Source organism: Colobus angolensis, unplaced genomic scaffold (genome assembly GCF_000951035.1).
Source record: "Colobus angolensis palliatus isolate OR3802 unplaced genomic scaffold, Cang.pa_1.0 Scaffold7, whole genome shotgun sequence".
Lineage (NCBI taxonomy): Eukaryota > Metazoa > Chordata > Mammalia > Primates > Cercopithecidae > Colobus > Colobus angolensis.
Genome location: NW_012120709.1, coordinates 8,377,570 through 8,395,962, shown reverse-complemented (window position 1 = coordinate 8,395,962; position 18,393 = coordinate 8,377,570). Strand labels below are relative to the sequence as shown.

At 39.6% G+C, this 18,393-nt stretch overlaps 1 protein-coding gene across 1 annotated transcript in view; it reads right to left on the bottom strand.

Annotated features, from left to right (window-relative positions):
• LOC105500930 (chromosome unknown open reading frame, human C11orf70) overlaps positions 1-18,393 on the bottom strand; it is a 36,740-nt gene that overhangs the window by 5,117 nt on the left and 13,230 nt on the right. Inside the window, exons 3-4 of the mRNA XM_011926616.1 lie at positions 11,516-11,758; positions 2,136-2,308 (exon numbers count right to left, since the gene is read on the bottom strand). Coding sequence (XP_011782006.1) covers positions 2,136-2,308; positions 11,516-11,758 — 416 coding nt within the window. The remainder of the gene's footprint in view (positions 1-2,135; positions 2,309-11,515; positions 11,759-18,393) is intronic.

Here is an 18,393-nt window from a genome sequence, read left to right as displayed (position 1 = left end):
TAATAAATAAATAGATAAAATAGAAAAAGACAAGGACCTACTGCTTAACTAGTATCTGAAGGGCGTAATCTAAGCTTCTCAGTTCAAATAATAAAATTTCACATCTAGGGTGGATACATGGCTTGGGGGAACTCTCCTGAAACTTTGACAAGAGCATGTGTCTAATGTCTAAAGCAGAAAAGACACAGGCACCATTATTAACTACGTACATTTCTGCATATACATTTTTGAAATGTAATAAAACAATTGATCATTTACTCTTTAACAAAATGGGTGGTTCTAAAGTATTGCTTATTTGGTTTAAAGAAATCTCAATCTTTTTAAGGAAAACATTTTTAAAAACATTAAAAAGGTATATTTTAGCCAGGTGCGGTGGCTCACGCCTGTGATCCCAGCACTTTGGGAGGCCGAGGTGGGAAGATCACCTGAGGTCGGGTGTTTGAGACCAGCCTGGCCAACAAGGTGAAACCCCATCTCTATGAAAAATAAATAAATTAGCCAGGCATGGTGGCTCAAGCCTGTACTCCCAGCTACTTAGGAGACTGAGGCAGGAGAATCCCTTGAACCCAGGAGGTGGAGTTGGCAGTAAGCCGAGATCGTGCCACTGTACTCCAATCTGGCCTGGGTGACAGAGGATAAATAAAATTAAAAAAATAAAAGGTGTGTTTTATAGGACCTGTTATAATGGATGAGGACGAAAATATTTTAATAACATTTTTACCCTTTTGTTTGAGTTAGAGACTCCTAAAATCACACTCTGTAGTGTGCTCCCAACATGTACAAACATAAGGGATGGACTGTGCTAGAATGGATTAGCAATAACGTTTATCTACAAGGGCAGGTTAGACACTGTAAAGCAGTCATACTTTTTCTTAGCATCTAAAAATGTAGAAGAGAATTGCAGATGAGAATGTGGAGAAGGGAATGTTGGGAAAAATAGCGGTTTCTTCAATGTGTAGGTTCTAAACTTATTTCTACTCCAAATATCTCCAACACAATCTCCTCCTCCATAGCACACAGTAGTGAGGAATTCCACAGGTTCATGTGGCTGATGGAGTACAACATGTTGTGGTGGTAGTGGTAGTAGTATGTGTGTGCGTGCATGAGTGCGTGTGTGTGTGTGTGTAGGGTGCTAGAAGCAGACTAGCAGGTTTACATGAACTTCAAATAATTAGGACAGTATGTTTGATGTATTAATAGGTATGTACATGCTTTTTCTGAAATTGTTTCTAACATATCTTCGTCCAATAATCTGTATGTGTTGACAATAACTTGTTCATTAAGATCATAGGGAGATTATAGAAACATTTTTCTGTTTTTAAAACCATATAATAAATTAATTGAATAAATAACTAAATTATGCAGTTTGCTGTATAGCTGTATGACACAAGAAATGGATGAGAATTAAGGTGTTGAGTATAAGTAAAGTAACAATTATGAGTCCAATGAGAAGCTAATTCTGGTTTTCTCTTATGAAAGTAAAATTATATAACTAACTTTTAAGACCCTTTGCTCTCTCTTGTTATGCCTATTAAGATGATCCAATATCTTCATAACTGAAAAACCCTACCAAAGAACATTCACTTCAGTTAAAAGAAAGGTATAAACAAGAAATTCGTAAGGTTTTAATTCTCATTAGATCTTCAAAAAGAAAAATGCTACCAAAATACCTCAAACTGTATAGCACCGGGATTAATTTGAAAAGGTAAATATTACACCTACATGAAAATTCTTCCACTTCTTCAGAACAAAGGTAATAATTGTTTTTACTATTAGTTAAGCAAACTCAAACATCTAGGGGGATCTCTTGTGTTCCCTTCAGATTTAAAAGGAGGCTTGGTAAGAAAAAAAAGAAGGCTTGGAAGATGGCAGTTGGTAACAGGTCTGAATGAGGACAAAAGCAGAAGAGGTAGAAGAAGAATGAGAGGACTGAGAACTAAATAAAAGAGAAAGCCAGAAATCTTTCTATTCTGGACGAGAGGGGGAAGGTTATGAGAAGGACGTGAGGGTAGTGCTTTTTATATGCTTTGGTTGTTAATATGACCACTGAATGATGTTGTGTAATTCCATCATGGTTAAACAAATAATTTATTCTATTAACTAGAGATTTACATATTGTGATCTAGCAATATTACCTCACTAGATCCTTATAGATAAGCTTTGCTGTTTCCAGATATGGGCTAATCACATCTTCATATTGACAAAGGGCTCCACCAAGGCAAAGATGTTTGAAAAGACAAAACAGGAACTCTTCTCTATCTGGTTGGCTGAATATTTCATATTTTTCGGAGTCTTCCACTAGCAAAACCTAAGATGATAAAATTCATCTTAATGTAACATAACTCAAGGCTTTAACTTTTATGTTTTCAAAGGTTTCATTTTATATACTTAAAAATAATCTTACACCTATTTTAAGAACCAATCTTGAGTCAACTGAAGAGAGTAACCTGCGATCTGCATTTATTTGCCTCTATTTTATCATTAGGAACTGACAATCAATGAAAAGAATAAATCAAAATATAAAACACAGTGGCTAAGTCTTCCCTCCTTCCACTTTATGTCTTTATTCTAGTTTATATTTTTAGTAATTGTTTTAGTGTTATGTCACCTCAAATCTTATTTGGAAATAAATAGGAGCATAAATAAATGAGAACACTTCTCCATCCCATAAGGCCTCCTGCCTTGGCTTCTACCCAGAGACTAAATGGTCATGTTCTAAGCTCTCTCTTCTTATGGAGTTTGGATGAGTATTGTTCTTATTCCCACAAGTACTCCTTTTTGAAACTTTCAGGTGCTGGAGCCTCATATCCAGCTCTCGCTTTCCTGCTCTCTAGTAAGATCACTTCACACATCACCTATTGACATTGACTCTTGCCCCTCTGAGGTCTTACTATCTCATACAGAGAGCAGAAAAACTATATATGATGTAGGGGATTTTCTTATGCCATTGGGAAATACAGACCACTGATTCATTTATTGATTAGTGGGCATAAAAAGGTGACCAATGTAAGAAATATATTTCTTCCACTGGATTGTTTATATCTTACCTACTTTGTTTATTTTTTCCTTTTTTAGAGATGGAGTCTCACTATGTTGCCCAGGCTGGTGTCAAACTCCTGGGCTCAAGTGATCTTCTCACCTCAGCCTCCCTATTTTAAAAAAAGAATGTGAAGGCTGGGCACAGTGGTTCATGCCTATAATCCCAGCACTTTGGGAGGCCATGGCAGGAGGATCGCTTGAGGCCAGGAGCTTGAGTCCAGCCTGAACAGCAAAGTGAGACCTCATCTCTAGTAACCCCCACCCTCAGAATAAGCTGGATGTGGTGGTGAATGCCTGTAGCCCTAGTGAATCAGGAGGTTGAGGTGGGAGGATTGCTTGAGCTCAGAAGATGATTGAAGCGGCGGTGAGTCTGGGTGACAGAGCAAAAAAAAAAAAAAAAAAAGAATGTGAAATAGCTAAAAATAAAACATAGATATAATAAGACCCAAATAATAAAGGACAAAAAACTATGGTCAAGAAATAAAATGAAAAAAAAAATAAATACATACAAACAACTTTAGATAGGAGGGATGTCAAGATGGTTGACTAGAGGCTTCTGGCACTCACGTTCTGAACAAAGTAGAACCAAAATAGCAAGTAGATAATCACACTTCAAAGAGGGAGTCTGAGAGAGAACACTGGAATTCAACAGAGAGGTGACAGGAAATACACAGGCACAGAAGGAGCTGGGATTGGCTGGGAGTCTGGAGAGGCTTCCCAATGCAGGGAAATGGTAAGTGAAAGACCCCTGGCAGTCCACATTTCTACTGTGGACCTCTGCAATCCTCACCACGGGAGAGTTCCTCAACCCTCGTGGGCCCTGAGACTAGTAATAGGGTGCTGCCTGGAGACCACACAATGGCATTGCTCCAGAGAGGAGCTCATGCTGGCTCCCATAACCCCTCCCCCACCTCCAAGTCCTAAGGAGCTGCAGGATGGCACCATTTTGAGAGTCCAACTCCTACCAGACTGCATCCTTCCTTGGGGCCCAACAGTCCCTGCATTTCCACATCCCTAGATCCCCAATGACATCCCCAAATGTCCACCTAGATTCTGCATGGTGTCTTTTACCCCGGAGAATGAGTGATGCAATACACTGAGGAGGCTGCCCTTGAAACAAAGGGAAACAAAATGTGTGCTCCCCAGAACCTGAAACCCACTTACCTGGGGCTGCTGTTACTGATAGCAACCTTGCCACCACCAGCAGCAGGTCTACCATGCACTGGCATGCTCCCTGAAGATGGAGTCTCCCACCCACAGCTGAAGGGCTGAAGCATACGCCACTGGCAGCAACCTTGTACTCCCCATTCCCTTGGTAGCAGGGCCACTACACACTTGCATGTGCCCTGAAGACTGGCTCTCCCTACTGTTGCTGCCACTACTGCCATGGCCACTATTACTGGAGGCTAAAATGTATGTTCTCCAGAACCCAAGAGCCACCTGCCAGTGGCTACAGCCACTGACAGTAACCCCAGCCCAAGCCCTGCAGCAGGGCCACAGCTCCCTTGCACATGCCTTCAGGATGAGCTCTCTCCACTCATTGCCACTGTTGCTGCCATCTGAGCACTTTGCTAGGGGGCTTGAGGATCACCCTGCCCAACTCACAAGAGGCTGCATCTGTATGCACCACTGGGGGACCTGAGGACAGCCCCTCTGGCCTGGCACCGTCCCCCATCCAGTGCCCAAGTACACCCAGGACTCTGGGGTTTGCCCTGTCCCATCCACCACTGCTGATATTTGTGCACTCCTCTCAGGGACCTGAGCACAGGCCCATTCAACTGGCCACCACCATAGCATACTTGCTCCCTGGGGGCCTGGGGACTGGCCTGCCTAGCATGTCACAGCCACTGCTAACATAAGTGTGTACTGCTTGGGAATCCAAAGGTTGTCCCACCACTGCTACAGCCATCATCCATTTAATGCACACTGCCTAGGGACCCAAACACACATCCACATACCCAGCCCACCACTAACACTGCTGGCACATGAGCAAGCTGCCTAGAGGCCCAAGAGTCAGCCTGCTTGGACCTGCTAACACCACTGCCTGCCTACACTGCTCAGGGGCCCAAGGACAGGTGTGCTTTGGCCAGCTGCTGCCACTACTGGGGCCCAAGAACTGGCCTACCTGTCCCCAGCAAAACTTCACCCCAGCCTCTACTAACAATTACAACCTAAGCCACTGAGGAAACCACAGACACCAGTGATGCTGAGTACACCTGAATAAATCATATGGAGACTACACTACTGCTTGCACCCAGAATCAGAACCAAAGTGCTCTCCCCAACCAACACCATAAGTACATTTTCGGGAAAAAGTTTTCTCCTAAAAAAGCCAATCCAATAAATTCAAAGAAGTGACTGTTAAACTAGATGCACAGATATTAATATAAGGACACAAGAAATACGAAAAAGCAAGAAAGATGACACCTCCAAAGGAACACAATAATTCTCCAGCAACAGATTTAATCAAAAATAAATTTATGAGCTATAAGAAAAAAATTCAAAATAATGACTTGGCCAGGCATGGTGTCTCACACCTGCAATCCCAAAACTTTGGGAGTCTGAGGTGGGTGGATCGCTTGAGCCCAGGAGTTTAAGACCAGCCTGGGCAACATGGTGAAACCCTGTCTCTAATCCTGAAAAAAAAATTATCTCAAAAAATTAATGATATCAAAGAAGCTCAGTGAGATACAAGAAAGCACAGATAAAGGATACAAAGAAATCAGAAAAACAATTCAGGATATGAATGAGAAACTCACCAAAAACATAGATATCATTAAAAAGCACCAAACAGAAATCCTAGAACTGAATAATTCAATGAATGAAATAAAAGATTCAATTGAGAATTTCAACAATAGACTATATAAAGTCAAAGAAAGTGTTTCAGAACTTGAAGACAGGTCTTTTGAAGTAACCCAGTCAGACAAAAAAAAGAGAAAAAGAACGAACAAAGCCTACATGACATATAGGATACCATAAAGCAAACACAGTTTTGAATTATGGGTGTTCCAGAAGGTGAAGAGAAGCCCAAAGGCATTTAAAAAAAATATATTTAACAAAATAATAGCTGAAAACTTTTCAATTCTAACAAGAGATTTAGATGACCAGATACAGGAACCTTAAAGATCCCCAAATAAGTACTACCCAAAAATGTCTTCCTGAAGGCACATTATCATCAGATCACCAAAATTTAAAGAAAAAGAATTCTAAAAACAGCAAGAGAAAAGTGTCTAGTCACATATAAGGAAACCCTCAATAGACTCACAATGGATTTCTCAGAAGAAACCTTACAGGCCAGTAGAGGATGGGATGATTCAAAGTGCTGAGAGAGAAAACAAAGAAAAAAACTGGCAGCTAAAAATACTATACCCAGCAAAATTATCCTTCATAAATGGAAGAGAAAGTATTTCCTAGACAAGTAAAAATGGAGGGAATTTATCATCACTAGGCCTGCCCTGTAAGAAATGGTTAAGGGAGACCTGTAACTGAAAGCAAAATTTGAAAACACAGAAAGGATTCAAATATTACCACTGCAGAAAACCACAAACCACAAAGATAAACAAAAAGAGAAAAAGGAACAAAAGATATACAAAATAACCAAAAAAATTAACAAAATGACAGAAGTATGTCCTCACATATCATATAATAACACATATAATAACCTTGAATATAAACAGGCTAAGTTTTTCACTTAAAATGTGTAAACTGGCTAAGTGGATCTAAAAAACAAAAAGCATGATCCAACTAACTATGTTGCCCATAGCAAACTCACTTGACCTGTAAATAAAACAGTAAAAAGGGACAAAGAAAGTCATTATATAATGCTAATGGGGTCAATTCAGTCAGAGGATATACTATTCTTAATATATATGCATCCAACACCAGCAGACATAAATAAATACATAAAGCAAATATTATTAGAGCTAACAGAAGAGATAGACTCTAATACAGTAATAGTTGGGAAATTCAACACCCCACTCTCCACATTAGACAGATCATCTAGACAGAAAATTCATAAAGAAACACTGGATTTAAGCTGCACTTTAGACCAAATAGACATCTACAGAACATTTTATCCAACAGCTGCAGAATATCTATTCTCATCAGCACATGGAACATTCTTCAGGATAGACTATATGTTGAGTCACAAAACAAGTCTCAACACACTTAAAAAATTGAAAATATACCAAGTATCTTCTCATACCACAATGGAATAAAATGAGAAATCAATAACAAAAGGAATTTTGGAAACTATACAAATACATGAGAACCAACAACACACTCCTGAATGAACAGTGAGTCAATGAACAAATTCAGAAGAAAAATTTAAACTTTCTTGAACAAATAAAAATAGAAATATAATATACCCATGCCTATGGAATACAGCAAAAGCGTGCTAAAAGAGAATTTTACAGCAATAAATGCCTACATAAAAAAAGTACTAAGACTTCAAATAATCTAATGATGCACCTCAAGAAACTAAAAAAGCAAGAACAAACCTAAAGTTAGTGTAAGGAAATAATAAATACCAGAGCACAAATAAACAAAATAGAGAAAAAAATAAACAAACAAACAGAAATGAACTGTAGATGGAGAAAGGCTATCAGAATTGTACCTTACACTTAACACTACCATACAAGGGAAAAAAGAAAATACAATGAATTATACAACGATCAGTGTCTAGTAGAAAGTGCACTTAATTATGAAAATTGATTAAGCTCATTTACAATCTCTACAGAAAACTTACCACAGGTCATTTCATATAAGAAGTATTTAAAAAACTCAACTCTATGGTGTTGTCCATACACATTTATAATGCCTTGATGAAAAAACCAAGGTTGGGTATGTCTAGGAAAATATAGGTAAGGGAAAGCAGTCCATACTTAATTGCTCTCTGGGTGTGCCACAGGTAACACTTACACATCTCCACTTCCTTCCTTCCTCTCTCCTTCCCTCCCTCCCTCTGTAAGAAAATAATGTGTTATTGTGGCCCATGTTTGCAACTATCTGAAGATCTGACTTAAGAGAAAGGTGAATAAAGTACTTAGGAATGAATAGTTAACACATTTCTTACATGAACACTCTCATATATTGAACTGATTAGGCTGTGCAATTTTTGGGGGGTGGAGGAGACAGGGTCCCACTCTGTCACTCAGGCCGGAGTGTAATGGTGCCACCTTGGCTCACTGCAGCCTCAGCTTCCTGAGTTCAAGCAATCCTCCCACCTCAGCCTCCCAAGTAGCTGAGACTACAGGTATACGACACCATGACCAACTAATTTTTTTGTTTTTTTTAGGCAGAGTCTCACTCTGTTGCCCAGGCTGGAATGCAGGGGTGCAATCTCAGCTCAGTGCAACCTCTGTCTCCTGGGTTCAAGTGATTCTCTTGCCTCAGCCTCCCTAGTAGTTGGGATTACAGGCACATGCCACCTTGCCTGGCTAATTTTTGTATTTTTAATAGAGATGGGTTTTCACCTTGTTGGCCAGACTAGTTTTATACTCCTGGTCTCAGGTGATCCACCCGCCTCTGCCTCCCAAAGTGCTGGGATTACAAGCATGAGCCACCATGCCCGGCTAGGCTGTGTAATTTTAAAAAATATAATAATTAAAAAATATTTTTGGAATGAATGTGAAAACATAATATTCTATGGCTTTTCTCCATCTCCATTCACATACAGATCTCTTCAGCAATGTAGCTCTTAGACAGTAGGTCAAACTTCTCAGCCACAGTCAGGAAAGTGGTTGTTGTTAGTACTTACATTACAGTGAGCCAATAGAATCTGTAGTGCTGCACAATGGGGGACGCTTTTTAGTTCAGGCTGAAGCTGGATGTTAGTTTTTTTTTTTTTGTTACCCAGAAAGCAACCAAGTTAAAAGCCTTTCCTCCCTGTTGCCACAGAGTAGCAATGAACCCAAGAGCAAGCCATACAGGCAACTAGTAGAAAAACACTGAGCTCCAGCATTTCATGAATAGAGGTGCTATTCATGGCAATAAATAAGATAGACAGCAAGCAGTTTTGCAGAGTATTCTGTTGGAAAACTAATCCTTCTTTTTTAAAAAAATGTCCACTGATGATGCTCTTTCTGTAGAAGTGACAGTGAATTATCTAAAATTAGAGGTAAGGTAAAATTAGACCCTTATGCCAGAGAAGAAGTGTGAGAGACAAGAGTTGACAGTAGTATCCAAAAGGAAGGAAACCCAGACCAAACATTTCCTAAATAGTAATTTCCAATCATTGGTAAGAAGAAGTAGAAATTAATATCAGATCCCTACTGTATAGTATTTTTTGTTTTGTTTTGTTTAAGTTTTTTCTTTTGAGACGAAGTTTTGCTCTTTCACCCAGGCTGGAGTGCAGTGGCGTGATCTCGGCTCACCGCAACCTCTGCTTCCTGGGTTCAACGAATTCTTGTGCCTCAGCCTCTTGAGTAGCTGGGATTACAGGTGCCCACCACCACACCTGGCTAATTTTTGTATTTTTAGTACAGACAGGGTTTCACCATATTGGCTAGACTGGTCTTGAACTCCTGACCTCAGGTGATCTACCCACCTTGGCTTCCCAAAGTGTTGGCATTACAGGCATGAGCCACCACGCCAGGCCATGTATATTATTTTTATTATCTCATGTTAGATATACTTCATTTACCTAAGAGCAAACTATATGTAGTCTCATTCAATTGTGTGTGTTTGGGTATTCTCAGCAAGTTAATTTTATTTTCTTCTTTAACTAAGTTAATGAGTGCTTTTAGGTATTGCCTTAGGTATTGCCTGGTTGGATGTCTCCCTTTCTCCTACAGACAAGATTCCTGTGTCTGGAATGATGGATCAGTAGCTTCCCTAGTTCATTGCTACCTGGATTTGCAATACATCTGACTTGTATGTCTCCCTTCTCTCTTAATTGAGGACAATAATAACAGTAGTAGTAATTAACAGAAGTTGTTAATATTATGAAAAACTTACTAAGCGCCAGCCATTGTGCTAAGCAGAGTAAGTGCATTATCTCACATAAATCTCAAATTATGCCTACTTTATAGGTGAAGAAACTGAGGCTTAGAGAGGTTAAGCATCAGTTATTAAGTGACAAAGGCAGGATTTGAACATATGGCTATTTGACATGAAAACCCTCATTTTTAACTATTTTAATACTCTCAATAATTGTAACAATGATAATATCAATAATACATTTCTTTTTTCTGTTTTTTAGAGACAAGGTCTCACTCTGTTGCCCAAACTGGGGTGCAGTGGCACAATCATAGCTCACAGCAGTCTCAAACTCCTGGGCTCAAACAATCCTCCCACCTCAGCTTCCCAAGTAGCTGGAACTACAGGTGCACTCCACTGCACCTGGCTTATTTCTTCGTATTTTTGTAGAGATGGGAGTCTTGCTCTGTTGCCCAAGCTGACATTCCATTTTAATAGCATTCAATATTTCTAAAAGGTACATTTAAATGCTTCCTCAATTAATTTTCTCAATGATTTTAGGAAGAAGGTAGAATGGGCACTTTCATCTTCATGTTATATAGATAAGATCTTGAGGCTCAAAAGATGGAGAAATTTGCCTAAGATTATTATCTTCTAAATAATAAATCAGGAATCAGGTAAGTAATCTATATATTTTCATTCCAAGTTCAGTATACCTTTCACTAAAACAAAATTGAATTTAGTTAATCCAATGGCTTTGTTTATATTAGCAATGAGATAAAAAAGATTCTTTTACTCCTGGGATGTTTTTATTTATTTATCTAAGTTTATTTTTCAGACGAAGTCTTGCTCTGTCGCCCAGGTTGGAGTGCAGTGGCATGATCACAGCTCATTGCAGTCTTGACTTCCAAGGCTCAAGCAATCTTCTCACTTCAGTCTTCTGAGCAGCTGGGACCTCAGCCTTCTGAGCAGCTGGGAATACAGGTGTGAGCCACCAGTCCCAGCTAATTTTTGTAGTTTTTGTGGAGAGGGTTTTGTCATGTTGCCCAGGCTGGTCTTGAACTCCTGGGCTCAAACCATCCACCCACCTCAGCCTCCCAAAGTGCTGGAATTACAAGCGTTGAGCTACTATGCCCAACCTCGGGATGTTTTTTGGGACGTTTTTAAATATTAATTTGATAAGTTAAAAGGCCCACACTGAACAAAAATGACCTTACTAAATAGGCCAGGATTTCTCTGCTTGAGCACTATTGACATTTTGACCCAGAACACTTTGTTGTGACTGTCCTGTGAGTTATACGACGTTTAGCAGCATCTCTACTTATCAGATGTTAGTAGCACCTGTTTGAGAATTACTGAAATATACAAATAATTAAGTTGACTGTTAAAGTGCCATCTAAGTAGAAATCTACCAATGTTAGGATTATTACTGATCATTATTTATAAATAAGAGGTACTTTATGAGAAGGTATTTTATGCTTTAAGCAGGCAAAGTTTTTGACATTTTTGCATTTCCTGAAATAAAATTCCACTGTGAAATTTTAAAATTCTGTACTTACTCTTCGTAACTCATCAGAAATGAGAAATGGATCACAAAAAGAATCTAAACATTTAACAATATGTCCACTGTCTCGTACAATATCTTCATCATATAACCGATGAAAAAATGACATTGAAAGCTGTGTGCAGGGAACATTTGTAGCTTCAATTTTTTTCACTTCAGTTCCTGAAAAAAGATATTTTATAAAGAATGGAGATAGAAAAATTAATTTAGCATTCTCAACTATTTCCAAAATAAATTGCTATGCAGAAATTCTAAGAAGTTAACAAATATGACATTTTTGGTATATTTAAAATATTTATTAGTTTATGAATTTTATTAAATTCTTATTTTGTAGCTTCTTCATTTGTGTTAATCATTAAGAGTTTATAACAAGGCCAGGCATGGTGGCTCATGCCCGTAATGCCTGCATTTTTGGAGGCAAAGGAGGGCGGATCACTTGAGGTCAGGAGTTCAAGACTAGCCTGGCTAATATGGCAAAACCCCGTCTCTACTAAAAATACAAAAATTAGCCGGGTGTGGTAGCACATGCCTGTAATCCCAGCTACTAGGGAGGCTGAGGCAGGAGAACTGCTTGAACGCAGCGGGGCAGAGGTTGCAGTGAGCCAAGATTGTGACACTGTACTCCAGCCTAGGCAACAGAGTGAGATTGTGTCTCAAAAAAAAAGTTTATAAGAAAAATCTCATCATTTCGGGACTAGATGAATATGAATTAGAGGATACTTAAAAATGAAATACATTTCAAAAAAATGTAGTAGAGGATTCTTAATGCATATATTATCAGAATTGCCTATAAAAGCATAGGAATTGCTTCATATGATTTTTGATTCCTATTACGCTTAATGCTTTATAACTCACTTTTTTTTTTTTTTTTTTTGAGATGGAGTTTCGCTCGTTTCCCAGGCTGGAGTGCAATGGCACAATCTCGGCTCACCGCAACTTCTACCTCCCTGGTTCAAGCGATTCTCCTGCCTCAGCCTCCCGAGTATCTGGGATTACAGGCATGTGCCACCATGCCTGACTAATTTTGTATTTTTTAGTAGAGACGGGGTTTCTCCATGTTGGTCAGGCTGGTCTTGAACTCCTGACCTTAGGTGATCTGCCCACGTTGGCCTCCCGAAGTGCTGGGATTATACGCATGAGCAACTGCACCTGGCCACAAAAATTTTAATTGATGAGCATTTGTAAAGTCCTTGAGTGTATCTTGAAAACATTTTCTCTTCATTTAAAAATTTCTTAGCTGGTGTGGTGGGTCACACCTGTAATTCCAGCACTATGGACGGCGGAGGCAGGTGGATCACTCGAGGTCAGGAATTCGAGATCAGCCAGGTCAGGAGTTCGAGACCAGCCTGGCTAACACGGTGAAACGCCATCTCTACTAAAAATAAAAAATTAGCTGCTTGTGGTGGTGGGCTCCTGTAATCCCAGCCACCTGGGAGGCTGAGGCAGGAGAATCAGTTGAACCTGGGAAGCGGAGTTTGCAGTGAGCTGAGATGGTACCACTGCACTCCAGCCTGGATGACCAACTGAGACTCCATCTCAAACAAACAAACAAACAAAAAATTTCTCCTTTGTGATTTCATTTGTAGTATTTACTACAAAAAATGGTTTTCTAAGTGAAGGTAAATTTCAAATCAGGCCCTAATCAAATTATCACAAATTCAGAATTACAGAAAATTGAAATAACAGCATTTTGTCTATTTTTCTCTTGTAGACTTAGTTTTGCCCCTATCCTCCATCCCCTATCCCACGCTTATTTCCTGAATTTATCATTCAGGAATGGATTTTCTGCTACTAGAGGTCCCATTAAATTACAGAGAGTCACAAAGATTAAAATGAATATTTTTATTATTACCTCCATCGATCACTGAATCAGTCTCTCTCAATGTACACACATATACACACACACTCATTCTGATAGAAGGGGGTGGTGTTCTTTCGTTCAAAGTTCTAAGATTGTAGACCTAGGTGTGGTGGCCCTCGGTGTATCCCTACGCTGGATACATTTGCTGGATCTCTGACCTGAGAAGCAGCCTGTGCTTAAGAAGAGTAAGTAATGCTGGCGAACGTTTATGTTAGCTATTTTTGCTGTCCACTTGAGAGTCATGCTAGGACCTGTTATTCTATGTCCTGTGCTGGGCTCATGTGGAGGCATGAAGGATGCCTGGAGCCAGGAACTGTGTCTGCCTCAGTAATTGCAAAAGCTATGCTGCTAAGAAGCTTCCTTTGTTTAGAGGTAAGATCCTCTGAAGGATTAGATAAAGAAAAAAGGAGACCATAGGAAATGATAAGAGGAGTTCTAGGCAATGTCGAAAGACCAAAAAAACAAGAGCAGTGGAGCGTCTGATAGTTTCTGAAGACTGGTCAGTGGACACAGGAGGAGGGACTGACATTGGGCATGCCATTTTAATTAGTCTACCCTAGCTCTGATTTGGGGAGTAGAAGGAAGGTTTGGATGGTGAAAAAATGTGGTTAAATTCAAACCACTTAATAAGAGACATGAAAACAGCATTTGCTATGGACTGAATTCCGTCCTTTCAAAATTCATATACTGAGAGATAAAAATAGCATTTTCTATGGACTGAACTGTATGGCCAAATACTCATATATTGAAACTCTAACCATCAACATGATGGTAGTAGGAGATGGGGCCTTTGGGAAATAATTGGGTTTCAATGAGGTAGAGGGAGGGATGGTCATGGGACTTCAAAATATGAATTAAGGAGGACATAGTTCAGACACTGAGTCTACATCATGTAACCACTAGGACCCCAAATTCATGTTCTTCTGACATGCAAAATACATTCATTCCATTCCAACAGCCCCACAAACTTTTTTTTGTTTTCTTAAACAAGGTCTCACTCTGTCACCCAGGCTGGAGTATGGTGATGTGATCATGGCTCATTGTGGCCTCAACTTCCTGGGCTCAAGAGATTCTTTTGCCTCAGCCTTCTGAATAGCTGCGACTACAGGTGTGTGCCACCATGGCCAGATAATTTTTTTTTAGAGATGGGGTCTTGCTGCGTTGCCTAGGCTAGTCTCAAATGCCTGGGCTCAAGTGATCCTCCCACCTTGGCCTTTCAAAGTGTTGGGATTACAGGCGTGAACCACTTGTCCTGCTCCCAAAATTTTCACTCATTCCAGTATCAACTCTAAAGTCCAAAGTCTCTTCTAAATATCATAAAAATTGGATAAGGGTAGACTTGAGGTATGATTCATCCTAAGGCAAAATTCCTCTCCAGCTGTAAACCTGTGAAGAAGGACAAGGTATGTGTTTCCAAAATACATAGGTGGGACAGACATAGGCTAGTCATTTCCATTCCAAAAGGGAGAAACAGGAAATAAGAAATGGGTGACAGGTGTCAAGCAAGCCCTTAACTTAGAAAGGCAAATTCCTTTAGATCTTAAATGCTCAGGGATAATCTTCTTTGGTTTGATACTCTGCCTCTGGACCCACTGGAGTGGCAGTCTTGCTTTTACCCTGGTGGCGGTAGAGCCCTGAAGGCTCTGGGTGGCCCAACCTCCAAGGTTCCACAGGGCCAACTTAGCCCGTATGCTCTGCAGAGTGGCCCTGCCTCCAAGGCTTTGGTTGGAGGCCATCTGCCCTGTTTAATGGAGGCAGTGGCCCTGATGGCCCTGAAGATCTCTGAATTGCTTCGGGGTCTTTCTAATCTTTTCTGAAGAATAACGCATGTTCACAGCCCAATAGCTCTATGGTCCAGTCTTGTAGGATCTAAGAAGTCCAACAGCCTTCCTTCATCTCATCTCATTGTTCAAACTAGCAGGGTCTTTGCTGCTGATATAATTCCATCTCTATTCCTGACTCTGTTGAAATGGCTGATTAAGTCTATGAGTCATACCCATGATCTCTTTATCAAATGGCTATTCAGTGTTCTGAACAGTGTTCTCTCTTCAGAACAAACTTCCTCATTTTTTTACAATAAGGATAGGTTGAAAACTTTCCAAATCTTCAAATGTTGGTTCATTTCTGGTAAACAATTCCTTCTGCAATTCATCTCTCTTCTTTCATACTTTACTATAAGCAAGACATTGTTTTAAGACTTTACTTAGAAATCTCCTCAGCTAAATCTCCAGTTTCATCACTTATAAGTTCTGCCTTCCATAAAACAATAGAAAACAGTTCATCCAAGTTATTTGCCACTTTTTAACAAAGATCACCTTTATCACAGTTTCTAATAACATATCCCTTATTTCCTTGGGAGCTATCACCAGAATTGCCCATAATGTCCGTATACATGCACCTCAAGCTTCCATCCATTATTCAGTTCCAAAGCCACTTCCACATTCTTAGGTATTTGCTACAGCAGCACCTCACTTCTCAGTACCAAGATCCGTCTTAGTCAGCTTGGGTTGCTATAACAAAATGCCATGGTCTGGGTGGCTTAAACAATCGATGTGTTTTTCTCAAAGTTTTGTAGGCTAGAAAGTCCAAGGTCAAGGTCCAGATGATTCAGTTGCTGGTGAAGGCACTCTTCTTGGCTTGCAGAAAACTGCCTTCTTTCTGTGTACTTAGATGGCTCTAGTGTTTTTACTTCTTATTATAAAGGCACTAATCCCATCATGAGGGCCCCACCCTTGTGCCCTCATCTAAACCTAATTTATTTTCCAAAGGCCCCATCTCCAAAAACCATCACATTGAAGGGTTAGGGATTAAACATGTGAATTTGGTGGTGGGGACACAACTCACTCCAAAGCAAATGCTATTTTTTTATGTAGGAATTTCATTATGTCCCCAGCATTTATAAGATATGTAATGCAGCACAGTGATCACATACAGAAAGAATACAGTTTTTCCCCTAATACTAGCATTATAAAACACTGGGTGCCTCCTTATCATTTGGTGTCTTAAGTTAGTACTTTTCTGGCAACCCCATCAATGTGGAAGTGACAGAGGCAGGACAGTGAAGTGGTCAACGTCTTGAATTCTAGAGCCTCGATCTGAATCTCAAATCTGCTCACTCCGCCATGTAAAACTGCATACATTACTTAGCTTATGCCTCTGACTATTCATTTGTAAAATAGTGATATATAATACTACCTTTCTTGCATTGTTTCATGAATGAAAGGAGGTAATGTGCATGATGCCCTTAGCTGAGCACATAGGAAGTATCCATTATATGTTATTAAAAAAAAACAAAGTGTATCTAAACATAGGAGCTATGGCAGCTGGCTGGGAGGATAAAACAGCACCGAAAACTGGTAATCTCCAGGGAGTGCAGCACAGTGAACGAGGTTCCATCATCACTTTCTTTAGAACTGGTTCACTTGCCAAAAGAATGTCTCTTCACCTATTTTAAAAAGCGGCTTCTTTTGCTTTAAAAGGGCCCCAGAGGAAAATAAGAGGGGGGTATATCAGAAAAAGAAATATAGCAGAAAAAGAAAAAAGAGATAAAAATGAGTTAATGGAAGAGTACTAACAATCCACTAGAACTTCTACTTCTGAAATAGAGTGCTATCATTCTTCTGTACTATTTTTCAGAGTATTTATAATTCATCAAGTCAGGCACATGTGGTATTTGATAACCTCTTTTTGCAATGATTTTTTCAAAAATTAGTAAAAAGTTAATGCTATTTTGTGTATGTACTAACGTGGGAGAGGGTTGAGTACTTATTTCAGTGAACTTTATTTTTTCAAATAGATTGACTGAAGTTACTGTAAACATGCTTTATAAGCACTGTGATACATGGCTCTGATTATTTCCTTTTGAAAATTTTGAGTTGGGTAAATGTATTCTCTCAGATACTCAGTTTAATTTTGTAAGTAGTCTGTACCAGCTTTTTGCTCTATAAATTTTGCAGTAGTCTTTAGCCAAAAGCAATAAAATCTGACCTACTAAGTCTAACATCACGAACTGTTTGTAATCTTGTTCTTGACTAATACTTTGTTACTTTTGTGTAAGGCTACTAGGCTTCCATGAGAATATAATGCTTCCAAAATACTTCCCAAACAAAAAAAAAATCTAATTTAAAATGCATTTTATCGAGTATAAATCCGTATCACCAATCAGATTCTCCTTCTAAATGGAATGTTGCTTTTATTCATTCTGTTGCTAAGATACCTCAACCTAAAATTTAAAATACAGTTTTCGTATTTTTTTTTCCAAAATAATCTTATATTAACTCTCTGCGTTCTTCCTTGACCCATGAGTTATTGAAGGCATTTAAGTGACTGTTATTAAGTGTTTAAGTATTTGGGTAATTTTCTTAAAAAAAATTTCTGGCTCTTTCAATGTATTATGAAATAATACATTATGAAAATATAATGTAGCTGGGCACGGTGGCTCACACCCATAATCTCAGCACTTTGGGAAGCTAAGGTGGGTGGATCACTTGAGGTCAGGAGTTCAAGACCAGCCTGGCCAACATGGCCAAACCCTATGACTACTAAAAAAAAAAAAAAAAACTTAGGCTGAGCATGATGGTTCACACCTGTAATCTCAGCACTTTGGGAGGCCAAGGCTGGCAGATTTACTTGTGGTCAGGAGTTCAAGACCAGCCTAGCCAACATGGTGAAACCCTGTCTCTACTAAAAACACAAAAATTAGCTGGGTGTGGTGGTGCACTCCTGTAATCCCAGTTACTTGGGAGACTGAGGCAGGAGAATCGCTTGAACCTGGGAGACGAAGGTTGCAGTCAGCTGAGATCATGCCACTGCATTCCAGCCTAGGTGACAGTGAGACTCTGTCTCAAAAAACAAACAAGTGAAAAAACAAAAATTAGCCGGGAATTAGCCAGGTGTGGTGGCCCATGCCTGTAATCCCAGCTACTGAGGAGGCCGAGGCATGAGAATTGCTTGAACCCAGGAGGCACCACTGCACTCCAGCCTGGGAGACAGAGTGAGACCTTGTCTAAAAA